The 19262-nt window shown below is 49.0% G+C and overlaps 1 protein-coding gene across 1 annotated transcript in view; it reads right to left on the bottom strand.

Annotated features, from left to right (window-relative positions):
* Positions 1-19262, bottom strand: part of PITPNM2 (phosphatidylinositol transfer protein membrane associated 2) — a 159623-nt gene that overhangs the window by 25065 nt on the left and 115296 nt on the right. Inside the window, 8 exon segments of the mRNA XM_078154267.1 lie at positions 3241-3390; positions 4603-4773; positions 5644-5822; positions 6901-7232; positions 9861-9980; positions 10240-10429; positions 12816-12861; positions 12864-13059. Coding sequence (XP_078010393.1) covers positions 3241-3390; positions 4603-4773; positions 5644-5822; positions 6901-7232; positions 9861-9980; positions 10240-10429; positions 12816-12861; positions 12864-13059 — 1384 coding nt within the window.

Raw genomic sequence — 19262 nt, 5'->3', positions numbered from 1 at the left:
GACAGGCTGGGGGGAGCACGGAAGGCAGCTCCTACACCCCTCAGGGAGGAGATCTGCGTCTGTTCTCCCCGCCTCCCCTGCCCTCCACGTGGCCCCCTCACGTAAGCGGGGACATTAGGCAGCAGCACGCCGGTCCTCTAGCCTCTCCAGCTGCGGCTCGTCATGGCCCGTCCCCCCGGCCCCCGCCCTGAAATCTGCTCTGGTGTTGATGGTCCTTGGCATGTGGTCCCAGGCTCTTATCTCCTTTCTGCCTGCTTGAGGACAGACAACTCACTTAACTGCTGGACACCCCTGGTGACTCACTGGACGGTAAGTTAACAAAGAGCTGCTGATCCATATTGGTGGAGGGAACTTCCATGCTGGCAGTGCCCTCACTGATGCCTTCACAGGGAGGGGGAGGGGGTCCCTAGGTGCTTTGGGTCTGCAGGGAGGAATTAGTTTCAGGGGGGGACTCGATAACTCAGGATGAGAACGGAGAGGGGAGCTCCCCAATTAATCATCCTACCCAGCTTGCCAACTTCCTTGTACTCTGTTCCTCCTAGCACTGACACAGCCTGGTACAACACTCAGAGATGGAAGCTGAAGGAAGTCAGGAAGACTGTGTTCAAATCCTGTCTCTGGCACTTTCCAGCCATGTTACCCCCACAGAGTTGTTTGCTCTTCTTGAACTTGACTGGCCTCTCAGATCACAGCCAGCTCTAAACTTAGGATCCTCTGATTTCTCCCATCCCCATGTTCTAGTTGGAAAGGAGGCCTGAGGGGCTGTCCCAGGCCTGGGAAAGAATAGGTGACATCTGGGTCGCCTGACTCCCCACATTCTATGCCCCCCTGGACCCATTGTGCTAGACAGAAATTCCTTAAAGAAGCACATTTTTCTCTTTCTTTCTTTCTTTTTCTTTCTTTCTTTCTTTCTTTCTTTCTTTCTTTCTTTCTTTCTTTCTTTTTGGCAAGGCAATCAGGGTTAAGTGACTTGCCCTGGGTCACACAGCTAGTAAATGTCAAGTGTCTGAGGCCGGATTTGAACTCAGATCCTCCTGGCTCCAGGCCAGTGCTCTATCCACTGCACCATCTCACTGATCTGTTTTCCTTTTTCTTAATGATTCCTCACTCTGTCTTGCAAAGACACCTCTCTACCTTGTTCCTACTGACTTCTAAAACGAAAATAATCCAGCCATGTGAAGGAGAGGACTGGGGTAGAAGTGCAGAATCTGGGTGACCAGGGGATGATCCCTGCAGAGGTGATCCCAGACCCAGGGCACAGGACTGGGCTGAAGAGACTGACACCCCTTTGCCAGTAATCTGGATGAACCCAGGCAGAGGCTGGGTGGGACACGAATCCCCTCTGAGCTGCCCATTCCCTGCTCTTATGAATATATCCAATTTGGGTGTCTGAGCTCCGGACCCTCTGACCCATGTTCTCAGATGCAGTCAACTGAGATCGACTTCTTGATTCTCAGGATGCAACACAGAAAACCCTGAGCTAAGACAGTCTGGACTGACCTTTGCACTGAAATGATAAAAAAAAGGTCCTGTGGAGAGTGAGGGTGTTTCTAGTTTTCCTGCCCATGTGAACCTCTTGGTCCCTTCTTCCCCTACCTCCTCTCCAGGTTTCCCCCAATCCCATGTCAATGAGGGAGCCTCTGGGGACAAGGCAGGGGAGCTCTTTGTCCCAAGGGTTGGGGGGAGAAGATGCAGGGAGGGTCCAAGCCAGGAGAAGATGCCAAGAAAGGGAAGTGGCTGTCTGCAGCCTCACCAGTCAGAGCCATGCAGCATCCCTGAAAGAGATAGAGACAGAGCAAGAGACAGATGGAGAGACAGAGAGACAGAGACATAGAGACAGAGCCACAGAGAGAGACAGAGACAGAGCCACAGAGACAGAGACACACACACAGAGAGAGAGAGAGAGAGAGAGAGAGAGAGACGAGGATGGGGTGGGGAGGGGCTCTGTCTGAGCTCAAAGCCAAAGCAACCAATGGGGACCCCTGGGGCTTGAAGGCTTCTCCTAGAGGGTCTGGGGGGAGGGCAAGGAAGAAGGGAAGGGAAGAGCTGGCTGCTCAGCAGAAGCTCCTAAGTTCTTACCTGCCCAGATACGGAAGCTGCTGTTCCCCTCCTCCCACAGAACCTGTGAGCACCAGAGCTGTAAGGGACCCAGGAGACAGGGCGGTGCAGTGGAAAAGTATACTGGACCTGGGCATTCTGGAGACCTGGGCCTGAATCCTAGCTCCAACACTTACTAGCTTGACTTTTCAGCTTCTGTCTCCTCATCTGGAAAATGGGGAGATCAAGGAATATGCTACACTACATTGCAGGGCTGTTGTGAGGAAAGAACTTCGAATGGCGATGAGGAGGACAAAGTAAACAAGCGCTTCTTGGAAAGGCTCATCACGAGTGAACCTCAGGGAAGAGGCGGGATGGGAAAATGCTTTGACAGTTTCAAAGTATTCTAGAAAGGAGAATCTATGAATCGAACCCCCTCATCAGATACAAAGGGAAACTGAGTCCCGGAGAGGGGAAGCCAGCTGCCCAAGCACACACAGTGAGTTAGCGGCACCAGGCTAGAATCTGGGCCTTCTGATTCCCAGTCTAGTGTGCTTTCCCCTGCAGCACATGACTGAGCTGCCCTTCAGCGTTTGAGCTGCTATCCTTTGGTCAGTTACATGGAGTGGACAGGGACAAGCTGGAGTGCGCCCCACCCCCTCCAGCTGGCAAGTAAAATAAAAGCAAGCATTGCTATCATGCTTCAAGGTTTGCAAAGCACTTGAGAGACTTTTCTCTCATATGGTCTTCACAACACTTCCAGGTAGGGGCTATTATAATCCCTACTTTCCAGATGAGGAAACTGAGGCTGAGAAAGGTTAAGGGACTTTCCCGGGGTCACACAGCTAGTAAGTATCTGAGTCAGGATTCAAATTCAGTTCTTGACTCCGAGTTCAGAATGCCATCCACTACACCACCTAGCTTCCTCCAAGTGAAAAAGGATGCCTTTGCTTCTCTTGGCTGAGACTGCTCTGAGAGCCTCAGTTTCCCCATCTGTAAGATGAGGGGGTCTGGACCAGATAGCTTCTAAGGTCCCTTCTAGTTATAAATCTGTGACCTTGTGATTATGGAGGAAGGGGGAGCCCCCGGGAAAAGCCTTCAGCCTCATGTGGCCATTGAGGGCCCCCCCACTCCCGCCCTGAGCCAGCACACTCCACAGATGTAGGTGGGTGGAGTGCGGGTGGAGAGAGAGGCGTTACACACACTCAGCACAGCCAGAACTTTTCCTGGACCCATCTTGGCAGCTCAGCACAGGAACGGGGATACTGGTTTCCATGAAGCTGTCCTGGTGCTGGAGGGTGGCCAGGGTGCCGCCCTCCAGGAGGAGCACAGGGTTGTTCTGTACTGTCTCGACTAGAAGCAGATGGGGAAGAGAACAGAGAGGACAACAACACACAGGCATGTGACCACAATCCTAAGCAGGCGGCTCCCCAGGGATGCCCTGGGCTTCACCCACCGGCCAGCCGCCCCCGGCACTGGAACAACACAGCACAAGAACCTGACAGTGCCCAGAGGCGGACGAGGGAGTCTTTTCACAAACGACCCAGGTCAACACTGGCTATGGACACAGAATGAATACACATAGAGCTCTAGAATGTAGGAACCGTGGGCATTAGATGGTGGGGGGTGGGTCAAGCTTGGCCTGCTCCCAGAAACCCTAGCTATGGGGTATTTAGAGCATACGCAGGGACGACAGGGTCATGGGCTTGTCACTGGCCACATGAGCTTTCCCTGGGGGGCCCCTTCTATCCCCTAGGTCCATGGGAACGCACTCAGAGGGGCTGAAACAATCTAACAGTAATCACCCCCTTCCCCGAGAAAGGAGCATAAGCAGCGTCCAGAGGGTGGAGAGACTGTCAGATAAGTAAGGGACTCCTGCCTGTCCTGTGACAAGGATTCATCCTTGCTCTCTGCACTGGAGGCCGCTGGTCAGTGGCTCAGCTGGAAGGTTTAAAGGTTTTCCCTGAGAGTGCTCAGTGGTAAATTCAAAAGAGGGATGCACCTTCTATCACTTCTGGGTCTTCCCCTGTGGGAGTCTCAGACAGTGGCACTGACCAGAGTAAGGAAAGGATTTCCCTGGATTTCCTGGGATTCCCAAGGATCCAGGCTGGTTATTTATTAAGGATACACTCCCTCCTCCTCCTCCTCCTCCTTCTCCTGGCCCAGGCTACTCCATCCTTCTTCCTGCCATGATGTTTAGAGCTGGGAGATGAATGATAAGCAGACGGTGGGTACAACCCCGGCCCCATGTGGGCCAGAAGAGGGAAAATCATCATGTTCTGAGAAGGGACAAAGACTGGGAAATCTGAAGCCTGGGTACGTAGATAGTCTCCAGAGGACAGAGCAGTGCTAAGTGGTCTAAATAAGCTGAGCTGTCTCAGGGAAGCTTGGCCTGGAAGAAGTAACCAACAGGTCCAGTAGTGTGAGCTAGATGGCCCTGGGTGGAAGAGGGGGGAACCAGGGCAGAAGAAGTCCAGACCCACCAAACAGAGGGGACCTGGAACGGCGCCTCTGTGTACCTGGGAGGAGCCAGCCCTATCTAGGACAGAGAAAGGGTCCCCTCACCCAGTAAGGTCGAGCAGCCATCGCCCAGGGGGAAGCGCTGGTAGCGGGGGATGTTGAAAGGGGGCAGGGCATGGAACCTCTTCTCCAAGAGAGGTTCAAGACGGGAGGCCGAGGGGTCCGCAGGATGGAAGAGGTTATAGACTTGCTGGCAGGCGGGCCGAAGCTGAAAGACTGCAGAGGAAAAAAAAGAGAGGCTAAGTGGGCTGGGGCAGAGCTCTCAGGGTCAAGGGACCAAAGGAGTGCAGAGATTTAGAGAATCCCAAGGGACCTCATGGGGCATTCATTGAAAGGCATTTAACTACATTTACCTTCCCAAGTCCATTACTTTGGACCTAACAGTATAGTTAAACTCCCTCATTAGACTGTAAGCTCTGGGAGGACAGCCACGTGTGGGAACTGAGCCAAGTCTGGGTCGGAGCCCTGCTCGGCCACTTCCAATACGGGTAACTCACTTTAACATTTACGGGCTGGTTGCCTCATCTGCAAAATGAAGAGACTGGATGAAATGACCTCTTGGGCCACCTTCCAGCCCTAACTCAAATGAAATAACACCTATAAAGTGTTTTGCAAACCTTAAAGCAGTGTGTCAGTGCTAGTGCTGATTAAAAATATTAGTAATAGTGATAATGATGCTTCTAAGCCTGAAAATGGGGGGAGGGGCTTGACTCTATGTGTCTTCTCTCAATTTAATAACCTACTAAATGCCCTGTTTTTTTACTTGGAGAATGGGGGAGTAATACCCACCCTGCAGGTCTGCTCCAACACGACAGAGATGTCATTGGTGAATGACAGAATTATAATTACTTAGCTACAGGGAAATCTGGATCAGGAATAAAGGAGGATGGGGTCGGGGAGCAAACAGAAAAGAGAGACTGGAGGGCAGGCTAGTTCTCATGGAGCAAGAAGACCATTCACTCTGCAGCCCAAGCAGCAGAGGGGTCTAGGCATCCCCTGGTGGGGTTCTGCCCTTGGCTTTGGTACTGGGGAGAAGTCTGGAGAAGCACTCCTGGCCAGCTCCCCTGTTCAGGTCCGGGGACTCACCATCCAGGGCGGGGATGACCGTCTTCCTTAGGGCCAGGACCAGCCCCAAGGGGGAGCCAAAGAGGAAGAAGTCTGAGATCTCAAATTCAAACTTCCCAAGGCTTCCAGTTCCATCCAGCATGGTGGAGCTACTTGAGCGACGGGAGCTGGGGTCGTTCCGCAACACACTGGAGTGTAGACTGCAGAGGAGAGGGCAGGCCCCCGTGAGATGGGCCGTGTCCTGGGGCTCTTACCCACCAGGGCTCGCCAACACCACCCAACCTGGAGGTCAGCGAGGAACGACACCCACCGGGCTGCCCAGCCCCTGGCCAATCTCTGGCCAGTGCTGGCTCAAGAGGAAGCCAGGCTCACCCCAGAAGAGGTCCCCAAAGGAGATCCTGGCTTCAACCAAGCACGGTCCTATTCACCCAGGTGAATGGAAAACCGTCTGCTCTAGGGAAAGGTTCAGTTGGGGGGGCGGACTGATCAATCAATCAATCAATAATTGGAATTCATTAAGTGTATACCATATGCTGGGCATTGGGGGAGCCCTCAAGAAGCTCACATTCTATAGGTCAACATCTTTTGCCTAGAGTAGGATGCACAAGTGGGTAGCACCTGGGCACTTCCACCTTGATCCTCAACATCCTTTGGGCTGACGAAACCCAACTCAGCATTACGAAGGAGGCTTGGGAGGGGAGGATTGGCAGTAGCGAAAGTGAGGAAAGTTTGGGGGTTTTTTTGGGTGTAGTGGAAAGACCATTAGGTTCCAAGTTAAAAGACCTGGGTTCAAATCCTAACTCTGCCATTAAGATAGCTGTGTGACCATGGGCAAATCACTTAACATCTCTCAGACCTCAGTATCCTCATCTATCAAATGGGCCACCTGAACTAGGGCATGGCGCTGCTGTGAAGAAAGCACTTTGTCAACCTTAACTTGCTCAAGAAAGGTGAGCCGTCCTATTAATTTTGTTGGAGAAGACAGCATGGTGCAGTAGTGAGGGCACTTGGCTTGGAGTCAGGAGGATCTAAGTTCAAATTCTGACTTGTGAAGAAGTCACTCTACCTCTCAGTGCCTCAGTTTCCTCATTTGTAAAATGGGGAGGTTGGACTTTAAAATCCCTCCTGGTTCTTTCAGTCTGTAACAGGACAGACCTCAGATTAACATAATCACCCCCATATAGATCAACTAGAAAGGGGAACAGTGAGCCTCTGAGCTTGGCCAGCTATTCCAACTTTCAACCTCAGAAAGTCCTCCCAGCCCCCTGCCCCCATTACCTGGAGAGAAAGGCCTGATGCTGTTTTATAGTGTCCATTTCATAAGTGGACGAATCACTCCTCTTTCTGGGTAGCTGCTTCTTGGGGTCCTCACCCCCATTGCTGCGGGGGATGTCAATGTTGCTTCGGCTTAGATGACGGCTGCTTTCCAGGCTGGAGCTGCCGCTTCCACTGCCGCTACAGCCGCCTCCGCCACCACCACCACTAGAGCTGCTGCCGCCGCCGCCGCCGCCACCACCGCCACCGCCAGCATTGCTGCCACCGCCACTGCTGCCACCCCCAGAGCAGTGTGTGTTGTTCACCAGGATCCCAGGGGACAGGAGGTCGGTGTCCTGGAACAGTGTCCCCACCAATCAACATTCCTGCCCAGGCATTGAACCAACTCTGGCCTCTGCCCCCATCTCTCTGGGATACTGGGAGAATGTCCAGAACAGACTTAGGCAATCTGCCCCCTGAAGGCCAAGGGCATCTGGGGAGGGGACCTCGCTCATTCAGCGCCTGCCTAGGACCGTTCTCTGCCGTGTCACTGGACAACATTTCATCAACATTTGCAAGATGAAAGCGCTCTCCCTTAGAACTGTACGAGCAGGTACTCTTCTGGTATGGAGCGCCGCCTATTCCATTAGGCTTTTTTGATGTTACTTCATTTTGCTGCTCCCCCCTTTTATTCTTTGTCATATGTCTTATGTCATATGTCCTCTAGGATGCAGAGGAGAGTGGGATGCATTGGGGAATGCAGAGAACATAAAAACCAAAGACAGCAATAAAAATTCACTTTGTATTTTTTCTGTACCCACACTGAATCCCGTTACTATGAAATTCCAGGCTCGGGGATCTCCATGCCAGGCCCTATCCCTATTTCTTCCCTGTTAGATTATAAGCTCCTTGAGGGCAAGTCCTGTTTTCACTTTTATCTCTGTATTCCCCACTGTCTAGCACATAGTAGGGGCTTAAATAGATGATTAAAGATCAGTTGCTCAAAAAAATTCCTGTTGATTAATGAATGTATGGTGAAGGAGCATAAGAAGGCTGAGGTTCAGGGTTCAATTCCTTTCCAGGGTTTGAAAGCTTTTCAAAGAGGAGCCGTCTGTCAGCCAGAGGGAGGCATTGTGGTGTTATGGGAAAAGTTACAAGACAGACCTTGGTTTGAGGCTGCCTTTGACCCTTAGAAGTCCCTTCAGCTCTCTGAACCTGTAAGTGGGTCCCCCCAACGTGACCCACCTCCAATGGTGGTAGTTAGGGATGGCCTGGAAGAGCTGAAGTTGAGCTGTTATGACCGGTATCATAATTTAAAGAGCTCACCCCAGCCTCCTCACATGCTGCATCAATCTAAGCCTCTATTGAGCGCTTGCCAGGTACCCAAAGGCACAAGGCATAGGGCAGGAATCTGCGGCCTCCAGGCCAGATGTGGCCCTCCAGGTCCTCAGGTGTGGCTCTTTGACTGAATCCAAACTTCACAGAACAAATTATCAAATGCGTGCTGTGAGCAAGGCACTGTGCCAGGCGCCAGGGATAGAGAGACAAACAAAATGGTCCATGCCCTCAAGGAGCTTAAAATGACAGCAATAAGAGCTAGCATTCACATAGCTCTTTAGGGTTTGCAAAGGGCTTTACAATACGTTATCTCATCTCATTCAATCCTCACTATGACCCCAACAGGTAGGTGCTCTAATTATTCCCATTTTACAGTTGAGGAAACTGAGGCAGACTGAGAAGTTAAGTGACCTGCCCAGAGTCACACAGCTAGTAGGTATCTGAGGCAGGATTCGAACTCAAGTCTTCCTGACTCTAGGCCCAGTGCTCTATCCATTAGGCTGCCCCAATGCCCAAGCTCACTTTCAGTAGGGGGTATCTGTGTCTATGTCTGTGTCTACATTGATATCTATGTCTATATCTATGTTGATATCTACATTTCTATGTCTATATCTGTATCTATGTTTATACCTATGTTGATAGCTACATCTCTATGTCTATATTTATATCAGTGTTTATATCTATGTTGATATCTACATCTGTCTATATCAATGTTTATATTTATGTTGATATCTACATCTCTATGTCTCTATCTATATCGATGTTTATATCAATGTTTATATCTAAGTTGATATCTACATCTCTATATCAATATTTATATCTATGTTGATATCTACATCTCTATGTCTATATTGTTTATATCTATGTTTATATCTATATCTCTGTCTATATCAATGTTTATATCTATGTTGATATCTATATCTCTATATCAATGTTTAAATCTAAGTTGATATTTACATCTCTATATCAATGTTTATATCTAAGTTGATATCTATATCTCTGTGTCTATATCTTAAGTCTATTTCTATACCTACATCTTGTTTGCAGATATAGATAATAGAAAATAATATTTATTTTATATAGATATAGATATGATAGGGGCAGTTCAATATAGTGGAAGAAAGAGCCACTGGGTTCAAAACCTGCTGCTGTCACAGCCTATGTGACCATATGCACGTTACTTAATTTCCCTGGGCCTCAGTTTACTAACCAACATATTTAATTTTTAACTTTAATTTTTATTATATATATTATATATATTTACTAACCTATAATGTGTGTGAGGGGGAGGGAGATTGTTCTCCCAAAGTCTTTTCCAGCTCCAGATTTATGATTCTATAATTCTAATTTGAGAGGGAGGGAGGGAGGGAGGGAGAGAGAGACAGAGACAGACAGAGAACTAACCAGCTAAGGCCTGGCATCTAACGACTGGCCCTCAGTAACTGCTTATTGACTGAATAACTATAGGAGGGGCCACTCTAGAGAAGCCTTGAAGGAAGCTCAGGCCTCCAGGAGGCAGAAGGGAAGAAGCAGTGCATTCCTGACATGTGGGATGGTCGGTGCTGGGGCTTGGGCTGAATTCGGGAAAGAGCTTGGGGCTCTCTGGCTGGAATAAACAGCAGGTGAAGGACAGTAGTGGGGAATACCTGTACGCTCACCACACTTCCCCGGCGGCTGCTGTTCTGACTTTCCGAAACAGTCTGGTTGCTGCAGCATAAGGCATCGAATGCTAGGATCCCTCCGACACAGTCCCCTATCAGGCAGACCTGGGAACAGAGAGAAGCCCCAGCCCATGCATCACGTTTGCTCCCCGGGGCCTATGGAGCCCTCAAACAGGTGAGTTTGAGAAATGAATGTGGAGAAAAGGCCCATCTTCCACCTCTAGCCAATAGAAATCACCCTGGGACAGCCCAGAGGAAGGAATTTTTCCTCCCTGCTCATGAGGGATTCTTTCAGGTTTCTAGTACCACCCCCTGCTCCAACTCACCCTCTCCTCCCTCTCTCTGCCACTGCCCTGGGACTCACCTGCCCATTGAAGGTCATGCCATCCTGAGACTTGAGGAATTCATTGTAGGTGTGATTAGCCCGCTGAATCACCATGGCAACCGCCTCCTGGTACTGGGGTGAGGAGGTTGCCAGCAGGGGGAGGGCTGCAAGAGGGATGTGGTCCTGGCTGTTGGAGAGGCAGCCTTCGTCATAGCTGTAGGGGCTTAGGCTGGAAGGCAAGAGAGGATGTGGGCCACAGGTTAGGGTTCATTTGTGACTTGTTGGAAAAAAAAAGTTTATTGATGCCTTATGGTTTTACATCATTCATTTCTGGAAATAACACATAAACATATACACACGCAGAGTAGCCTCTTGGAATTTGTAACCAAGAATCATTAAGGAAATATATAAGGACAAATTAATAAATAAGGCCTAATTAAGCATCTGACGTCATGACTGCGTGTGACAGTGTATGGCACATTCCACCCTTGCAGTCTCCCACTTCTTGGCTAAGGGGCGCGAGGCATGTTTCATTATCTGGTTGCCAGCACCGTTACTGGCATTTCAAGCGTCCTTGTACTGACCTTGGTAGTGGTCACTGCAGCCCTCACACCTCTGGCTATTTATGTTGCTCCAATAAGTCAGGAGGAATTTTCCCAGGTTTCTCCAAATCCCTCTTATTCATAATTTCTTATTATATAACAACATTCTATTACATTCATTGGTGACATTCACTGATCTCTGAGTACTCACTTTGCTCCCAATTCTTTACTACCATAAAAAGTACTACTATGAATATTCCAGTAGACAGAAGTCTTCATTTTTTGTCTTTGCCCTCTCTTGGGTATAATGGGATCCCTGGGTCAAAGGGTTGGGAGAGCTTTCTCACTTTTCTCACATCATTCCAAAGGGACCTGGGATTGATTCTTATAACCTGAATCCTTAAGATGTCAGCAGGACCAACCATCTGTGGGCCACCAAATTTGCCAGCCAACAGGAAGCTTGCCTGGACCTCTACCCAGGCTGAGAAGTGGCTTGACCAATGTCCATGCTATTTCTTTAGATGGTCATTTTTCCGGATTTGAGGATACCTGTCTATCAAGGACTGGATGGAGATTTTACTCATGTGAATCTCAGCTCCCACTGGGATCCAACTTCTCTTTTAGGTCAAAGGAAACATTTCTGAAAGATTTTAATCCAGTGTGTTGGAGAGAAAAAAGAAAAAAGGGGGGGGCAGGGGTGGATAAATTCTTCCTAACAAGTAGAATGTGATGCTTTGGGAGGTAGTGAGTTACCACTGTACTCAAAAGATTTAGAGTTAGAAGGGACCTCAGATGTCACATAGTTTAATCCCATCTACCCCCGGCTTTTTTTTTTCTTTACAGAGGAGGAAACTAAGGGCCATAAAGAAGTGACTTGCCCAAAGTCACACAGATAGTAAAGAACAGAGTTAGGACTTGAACCCAGGTCCTTTGATTCTAAATGAGGCTTTCCACTGTCCCACTGTCCTCTGTCCCTACCCTAGGCCTAGAAGAGGAGTCCAAGGAGTCAGAGAGGAGTCCGTAGAGACTGCTTCTTTTTAGGCAGGGTTTGGACAAAGTTGCCTCTGAGGTTTGGTGGCTCTAAGAGGATGAAGGTCATTCCCCAATTATCTTGTCTTCCATCCCTAGCATACACTGCTAATGGGACCAGGTCTAGAACACTTTCCAATGGGACAGAGGGATTTCCCTAGTAGGTTCCTGGCTCATTTGAGGCTTCAGGTGAAGCTGCTCTAATCTGACCTGCAGCATAAAGACCAGTAGGGGAGACCACCAAGCCCTTCTACACTCTGAAAGTACATGAGCCAATTAGTTCATGAGGTGGGTTAAGGGTGATGGTCGCCCCATCTCTGCCACTAACGCAATGGGAGAACGTAGATGACCTCTCCATGCTCGTTTTCTCACTATCAACTGAAGGGGTGTCAGCCCCTAACAGCCCTTCCAGCTCTGAATTTGTGGTCCCCTCACTTTACAGAAGAGAAAACTGAGGACCAGAGAGACAAAATAGTTTGCCTGAAGTCACATGGGAAATACATGGCAGAACTGGGATTCAGTAAGATGATGTTCTGGTGACTCCAAGGTCAGCCCGCACAGAGCAGGGCTTTTCCCACTCAGTCCACCACCTCCATCGTCTTCATTATCTCAGGCTGGGGAGCTGATTAGGAACTCAGTCTTGCAGAGGGTTAACAAGACCCTAAGCTATGAACTTTTGTACAGATCCAAATTTGGGGTCTTCTCAGAACCCAGGAGAGGTTTTTTCTTATGGGAAAGCTAGAAACGCTTATGGCCCTCCCCAATTCAGATTCCAGGGCAGGTAGGTGGCACAATGGAGACAGCGCCAGGCCTGGAGTCTTGAAGACCTGAGTTCAAATCCAACCTTAGACACGTCCTAGCTGTGTGACCTTGGGCAAGTCACTTAACCCTGTTTGCCTCAGTTTCCTCATCTGTCAAATGAGCTGGGGAAGGAAATGGCAAATTACTCTAGTCATCCTTGCCAAGAAAACCTCATATGGGGTCATGAACTAAACCAAATAATTCAGATTCTGCTCTGAGAGAAGGGCTTGGGTTGCCACTCACTTGGAGACGAGGGAAAAGGCTTCAGAGCAGATAGGTGGGCAGGGACCAGCTTGATGGTGATATGGCCGAGGGCAGCAGGATAGTGCACGCGCATGACTGTGTCAAAAGCTGTGGCAATGGTGTTGACATCGCCCTGTTTCGAGCTCTGGTCACCAGCCCCTGTGTCCAGGATGTTTCCACCATGTAGCACCAGCAGCAAGACGTGGACCTTCGAGGGCTGCACCAGCGGAGGGCTAGCCTCATCCTAAGACAGGGAGGGAAGGGGACACAGTCTGTCATTGCACAGGCAAAGGTCAGTCCACACGCCTAGCTAGGCACTAAAGGGAGGTGTTACGGTTAAAGTTCTCACTTCAGGGAGTTCACCGATGAAGAGCGGACACCAGCATCCTATGCATCGTTAGGAAAACTGAAGATCATCGGAGCTAATAAGTTGCTGTTTTCCTTCCAGTCACTGTATATATCCTGAGATAACTTAGCAGCAAATATATTTCATTCCCTGAGTGGAAAGTATGCTCCTTGAGAGCAGGTCCTGCTTCACTTTTGTCTCTGGAACATGCCTGGCATATCAGAGGTGATGGATAAATGCTTATTAAACTGACCCTTGCGGATTACCTACTGCGATGGGGAACAGATTCAGTCAAATGGCCCCACTTGAGGACCTAGAAGGCTACAGTTTGGATTCCGTCAAAGGGCCCCACTTGAGGGCCTAGAGGGCCACATGTGGCCTCGAGGCCGCAAGTTCCCCACCCTTGAAGCATTTTATAGAGGAGAAAATGGAGACCCACTAAATGACCTTCCTAGGGTAGAAAGATGGAAAGGGGATGGCTTTCGAGGTGCAGAAACAAGACCCCAGATCTACAGGGGAGATCCCATACAAAGAATACAGGAGCCAACTTTGTATCTTCATACCCCAGGGAAGAGCAGAGACTCCTGGGCAGATCCCCCTCCTGCCCATAGTGCATTTACAAAGCATTTACCAAAAGCAGTCCTTGCCTTCAAGGGGCTTATATTTTAATAGGGGAGACAACATGTAAAGAACTATGTCCATGTAAGATACATAAAGAATAGATGGAAATTAATTTATGCTACTGGTGGCATAGACTGAGATCTGGAAGGGACCCCGGAGGCCATCGAGTCCAACCCCCCTCATTTTACAGATGGGGAAACTGAGGCCCAGAGAGTTTACTTAGGCTAGTGACTCGACCAGGGTCACAAAGCTAGGAATGTATCTGAGGCGGGATTTGAACCCAGGTTTTCCCGACTCCAGTGCCCTTTCCATTTCATGCTCTGCCTTTGCTTCTTCCCTCTTCAGGATCTTCCCTTCTACAGGGGCAGGGGAGAAATCTCAGTGAACGAAATCCTGGCTCCCAGAGGATTCCCTCGAGTGAGTGGGATGGGCTGAACCAGCATCCCTGACTCTCAGAGCAGGAAGGGACCTCAGCGGTTACCTCATCCAACAGGTCCTTAGACCCTCCTTGACAAGTGGCCATCCAGCCTGGGCCCGGTGACATCCAGGGAGGGAAGCTGTTTCTATGGCCCATCCGAGTTTTGTTGATGCCTTTCACCCTTGGGAAGTCTAAATTTGAGCTCTCTCCAATGCCCAGCCCCAGCTTCCCCACTGGCTCCTGACTCTGCCCTCTGGGTACAAGAAGAACAAGGCAAGTCCTTTTGCCACTGGACATGCCAGCTCTTGGGATCCTAGAAGCCAGCTCGCTCACCTCCACCTCAAGCCTTCACTCTTCCAGGATAAACATCCCTCTAAGAATAATGCCAGCTGACATTTACTCAGAGAGCACTCAATGATTTCCAGATTGCTTCACATACATTAGCTCACTGGAGCCTCCCAACAATTCCATTTGGCATCACGAGTGCTTATTAAGGCTCTGGCCGTGTGGCAGGCACCATGCTAGGCCCTGGGGCTGCAGAGACAGAACAGGGAAGCTGCCATTCCAGGTTTTATTACACCCATTTTACAGGTAAAAAAACAGAGGCTCAAGAAAGTTCAGTGATTCAGCCCTGTGTCACTCAGCCAGCCAGCATCAGGGCTGGTAGTCAAGCCCAGACCTCCTGATTCCAGTTCAGCACCATCACCACATTAATGTGTTCTGACACTGGCCTTGGGCAAGTGGCTTTGCACCTGCTGCTCTGCCTTCAACTGCACTGAACAACATGGCCCTCCCAGCATGAGCTCATCACTTCTCAACTCACCACCAGGCTGCTAACTGAAGCCTTGAACGACACCCCCTAGCTCCCTCAGTCTCTCCTCCCTCATGACTGGAGGCCTGGACGGTGGAGGACCAAACTCCTCCCAGCGCCTTCCTTTACAGAGGGCCCGCCCCACTTGGTACCTGCTGCTCTGCCTGGATGCAGCTCCACGAAACAAGACCCTCCTTCTTTCCTGCCTGCCTCCTTATTTGTGCTAGATAGGAAGCTCCCTGAGGGCAAGGACTTTCTTCTTCCTATATATAGATCCCCAGCACATAGCACAGTGCCCTGCACTTAGTAGGTGCATTAGACTTTGTTGGATACAGTATTGGAGAATGTCCTGAGATTCCATCTAGTTCTAAATCTATAAACCCAAGTACAACCTATTTGAGATGCACGAGACCAGGCGCCCATGTCGCACTGGTCTTTGTGTCCAGTGCAGCCGGGAGTATATATATACACACATACAGGGAGGGAGGGGGAGAGAGAGAGAGAGAGGGAGAGAAAGAGATTGGAGAGAGGAGAGAGAGAGAGCAGAGAAAGAGAGAGGAGAGAGGGGGAGAGAGAGACAGACAGAGAGAGAGAGAGAGTGAGAGGGAGAGAGAGAGAGGAGAGAGGGGGAGAGAGAGACAGACAGAGAGAGAGAGTGAGAGGGAGAGAGAGAGAGTGAGAGAGAGAGAGAGACAGAGAGAGAGAGAGAGAGAGAGAGAGAGAGAGAGAGAGAGGGAGAGAGAGAGAGAGAGGAGAGGAGGGAAGAGAGAGAGAGAGAGAGAGAGAGAGAGAGAGAGAGAGAGAGAGAGAAAGACAGAAGAGAGAGAAAGAGAGAGAGAGAGAGAGAGAGAGAGAGAGAGAGAGAGAGAGAGGAGAGAGACAGAGAGAGAGAGAGAGACAGAGAGAGAGAGAGAGACAGAGAGGAGAGAGGGAGAGAGAGAGAGAGATTGGAGAGAGAACGAAAGGGAGAGAGGAGAGAGAGAGAAGGGAGGGTAGAGGGAGAGAGAGAGGAGAGAGAGAGAGAGAGAGGGAGAGAGAGAGAATCAGAAACAAACTGTTGACTACTCCAATGGAGGCTACACAAAGCTCTATACCCTGTGACCTTGCGAGCGAAGGACAGCGGCCAGGGACAGGTCTGCTCTATCTCTAGCCGAGGCCTGAATCAACTCAACTGATACCAATCAATTGATCAATCCCTAAGCACTTAGTAAGCACCTACTATGCACCCAGCCCTGGGGAATAGACAGACAAAGAAGAAACAGTTTCTGCTTCCAAGGAGCTCCCATTCTGCTGGGGAGATCACATACACATACAAATAGATCCAAAATAAACTCCGTCTGTGCAGAGGAGTTGGGCTTCCAAAGATGTGAACGGGTTTGAGGGCAAGGGGAGGAAGCCAGGCTTCTGGGAAGAGAGAACAGAGGTGCCGAGGCAGGAATGAATGAGGGAACCCAGGCCGTGGGGCGCAGTGGACAGAGGGACAAAGACTATTGACTATGGGTGAGCTCGGATGGAGAGGAGACTTGAAGAGCAGGCAGAGGAGTTTGGACTGAAAAGCCATAGGGAGCTAGGAGGAATGGCAGAGACTTTTAGGAATACTAGAATACGGACTGAAGCGGGGAGAGGATGGGAGCAGAGAGCCTCCAGGAGGGGTCCCCCCTCAGGACTCCATTCTGTTTAGGGCAGTCCAGCTCTCAGCATCTATTATTGAGTATCTTCTGGGCATACAGCAAGAGCTCAGCCCGACTTCTAGGGCTGTATCCCAAAGAGATCACACAAATGGGAAAAGGACCCAAAGATATTCATAGCAGCTCTTTCTGCGGTGGCAAAGAATTGGAAATTGAGGGGATGCCCATCAACTGGGGAATGGCTGAGCAAGCTGTGGTATATGAATGTAATGGAATACTACTGTGCTATAAGAAATGACGAGCAGGCTGACTTCAGAAAAACCTGGGAAGACTTGTATGGTCTGATGCTGAGTGAAGCGAGAAGAACCAGGAGAACGCTGTACGCAGTAACAGCCACATTGTGCGATGACTAACTTTGATAGACTTCTCAGCAATGCAAGGATCCAAGACAGTTCCAAAAGACTCATGATGGAAAACGCTATCCACATCCAAAGAAAGAACTATGGAGTTTGAATGAAGATCAAAGCATCCTATTTTTTTTCCTTCTGTTGAGTTTTGTTTCCTCTTTTTGGTGGTTTCTCCTATTGGTTCTAATTCTTCCTTACAACGTTACTAAAGTGAAAATATGTTTAATAGGAATGTATATGGATAGCCTATATCAGATTGCGTGCTGTGTTAGGGAGGGAGTGGGGGAAGGGAGGGGAAGAAAAATTTAAACCCCAAAAGTTTATGGAAGTGATTGTTGATAAATCAAAATAAATTAATAAAAACAAACAAATACATAAAAGAGAAATTTTTTAAAAAAAAGAGCTTAGCTCAGAGATTTGATGGGGGTCTACCAGAGTAGGCCTTGGAGGCAGATACTGAGCCCTTGCCTGAGACCACAGGGTTAGGATACCCCAAATTAATGCAAACCTAAGTTTACTTTGCCCATATTTGGAATTAGCTGTGTATAGGCTACATCCACTGAGTAGAATGTAAGCCCCTTGAGGGCAAGGATTCTTTTCTTTGTCTTTATCCCCAGAACCTAGGATAGTGTTGGCATACAACAGGTGCTCAATAAATGCTTACTGAAACAGGATCACGGATCTACAGTTGGCAGGGACTTCAGAGGTCATCAAGTTGAACCACTTCATTTTACAGATGAGGAAACTGAGGTGCAGAGAGGTTAAAAGGTCACAGAGGTAATAAACATAGAAGTAGAATTTGAACCCAGGCCCCTTTACTCCAGAGTCAGTCTTAACACTTTCCCTTCCACCTGAATTGAAATGAATGAGTGAATGAATAGACAGACAGCTAATGAAATATGACAATCTATGAGAGTACATGGTCAGCCTACAAATAGCCTGAATGACCTAACCACACGGGGGCATGAGCAGCACTACGTCTGAATAGGCAGGACGCTCACAGGAACGTTGCCACGGCTGCTTAAAATACACAGAGGAATTCTGAAATGGTGTGGAAAACTAGAATACGTCAGCAATGCGCAGGACCTTGGAAACCAGATGACAGCCAAGCCACCAATCAGAGCGATCATTTCATATTTATAGATCAGCTCAAAAGTGGCACCGGGAAATCTGCTTCTCTGCAAGATGGGGGGGCAAACCCGTGCCCTGCCTCGGGTGAGACAGAGGGATCATGGGAACATCGATTTTAGAGCTCAAAGGGATCTCGGAAGTCAGCTTGCATAACGACCCTTTCATTTTACAGTTGGGGAAACTGAGGCCCAGAGACGTCAAATGATTATAGAATCATATCACAGGAGATTTTAGGACCATAGATTTACAGACAGAAGGAACCGTAGAGATCATGTAGTCCAAGAGCTCTTAAAGGGGGGCGGGGAGAGGGTCCTGATGCACCCGGAGTCATACAGACCTGAGTTCAAATCCAGCCCCAGACATTTACTAGCTGTGTGACCCTGGGTGAGTCATTTAGCTTTTGTTTGCCTCAGATTTCCCATCTGTAAAATGGGGATAACAAAAGTACCTACCTTCCAGGGTTGTTGTGAGGATCAAAAGAGTTTTCTGTAAAGCATTTAGCACAATGCCTGGCACACAGTAGGTGCTTTAAAAATGCTTGTTCCCTTCCCCGGTGAATTTGTTTTGTTTTGTTTTTTGTGAATTTGTTTTTTTAAAGCCATATTTTGATTATGGCATTGCAATGTGATCAGTTTCCTTTGCAATCCTACGCATTTTATTTTGTGCATTTAAAACACTGCTCAGAGAAGGGTTCTGGGACAAAAAAAAGATTAAGAAGTCTTGATGTATAACTCCCTCTTTTCACAGATGAGGAGACAAGAGCCTAGTGACATCACAGGATTCTCGGATCACAGGCGGAGAGAGAGAAGGAACCTTAGAGACGATCTTTCACAGATGAGGAAACTGAGGCCCGAGGAGGTAGAGGGATTTCTCCCAGGTTACACAGCTGAGAAGTAGGAGTGTAGGGATTTGAACTCAGATCCCTTGATTCGAAGGGCACTGTTAGTCACACACCCTAAGAAAAACTTTAGCAAAGACACCCCCAGCCTCTGGTTCTTGCACTCTGCTTTCTGGACAAATCCCTGTGCTGGTTCACTGGGGTGTGTGTATGTGTGTCCAAGTCTCAGGGAGCTGCCAAGTTTGCA

Source organism: Phascolarctos cinereus, unplaced genomic scaffold (genome assembly GCF_003287225.1).
Source record: "Phascolarctos cinereus isolate Bilbo 61053 unplaced genomic scaffold, phaCin_HiC Scaffold_4;HRSCAF=312, whole genome shotgun sequence".
NCBI lineage: Eukaryota > Metazoa > Chordata > Mammalia > Diprotodontia > Phascolarctidae > Phascolarctos > Phascolarctos cinereus.
This window is presented reverse-complemented; position numbering and strand designations above follow the sequence as displayed.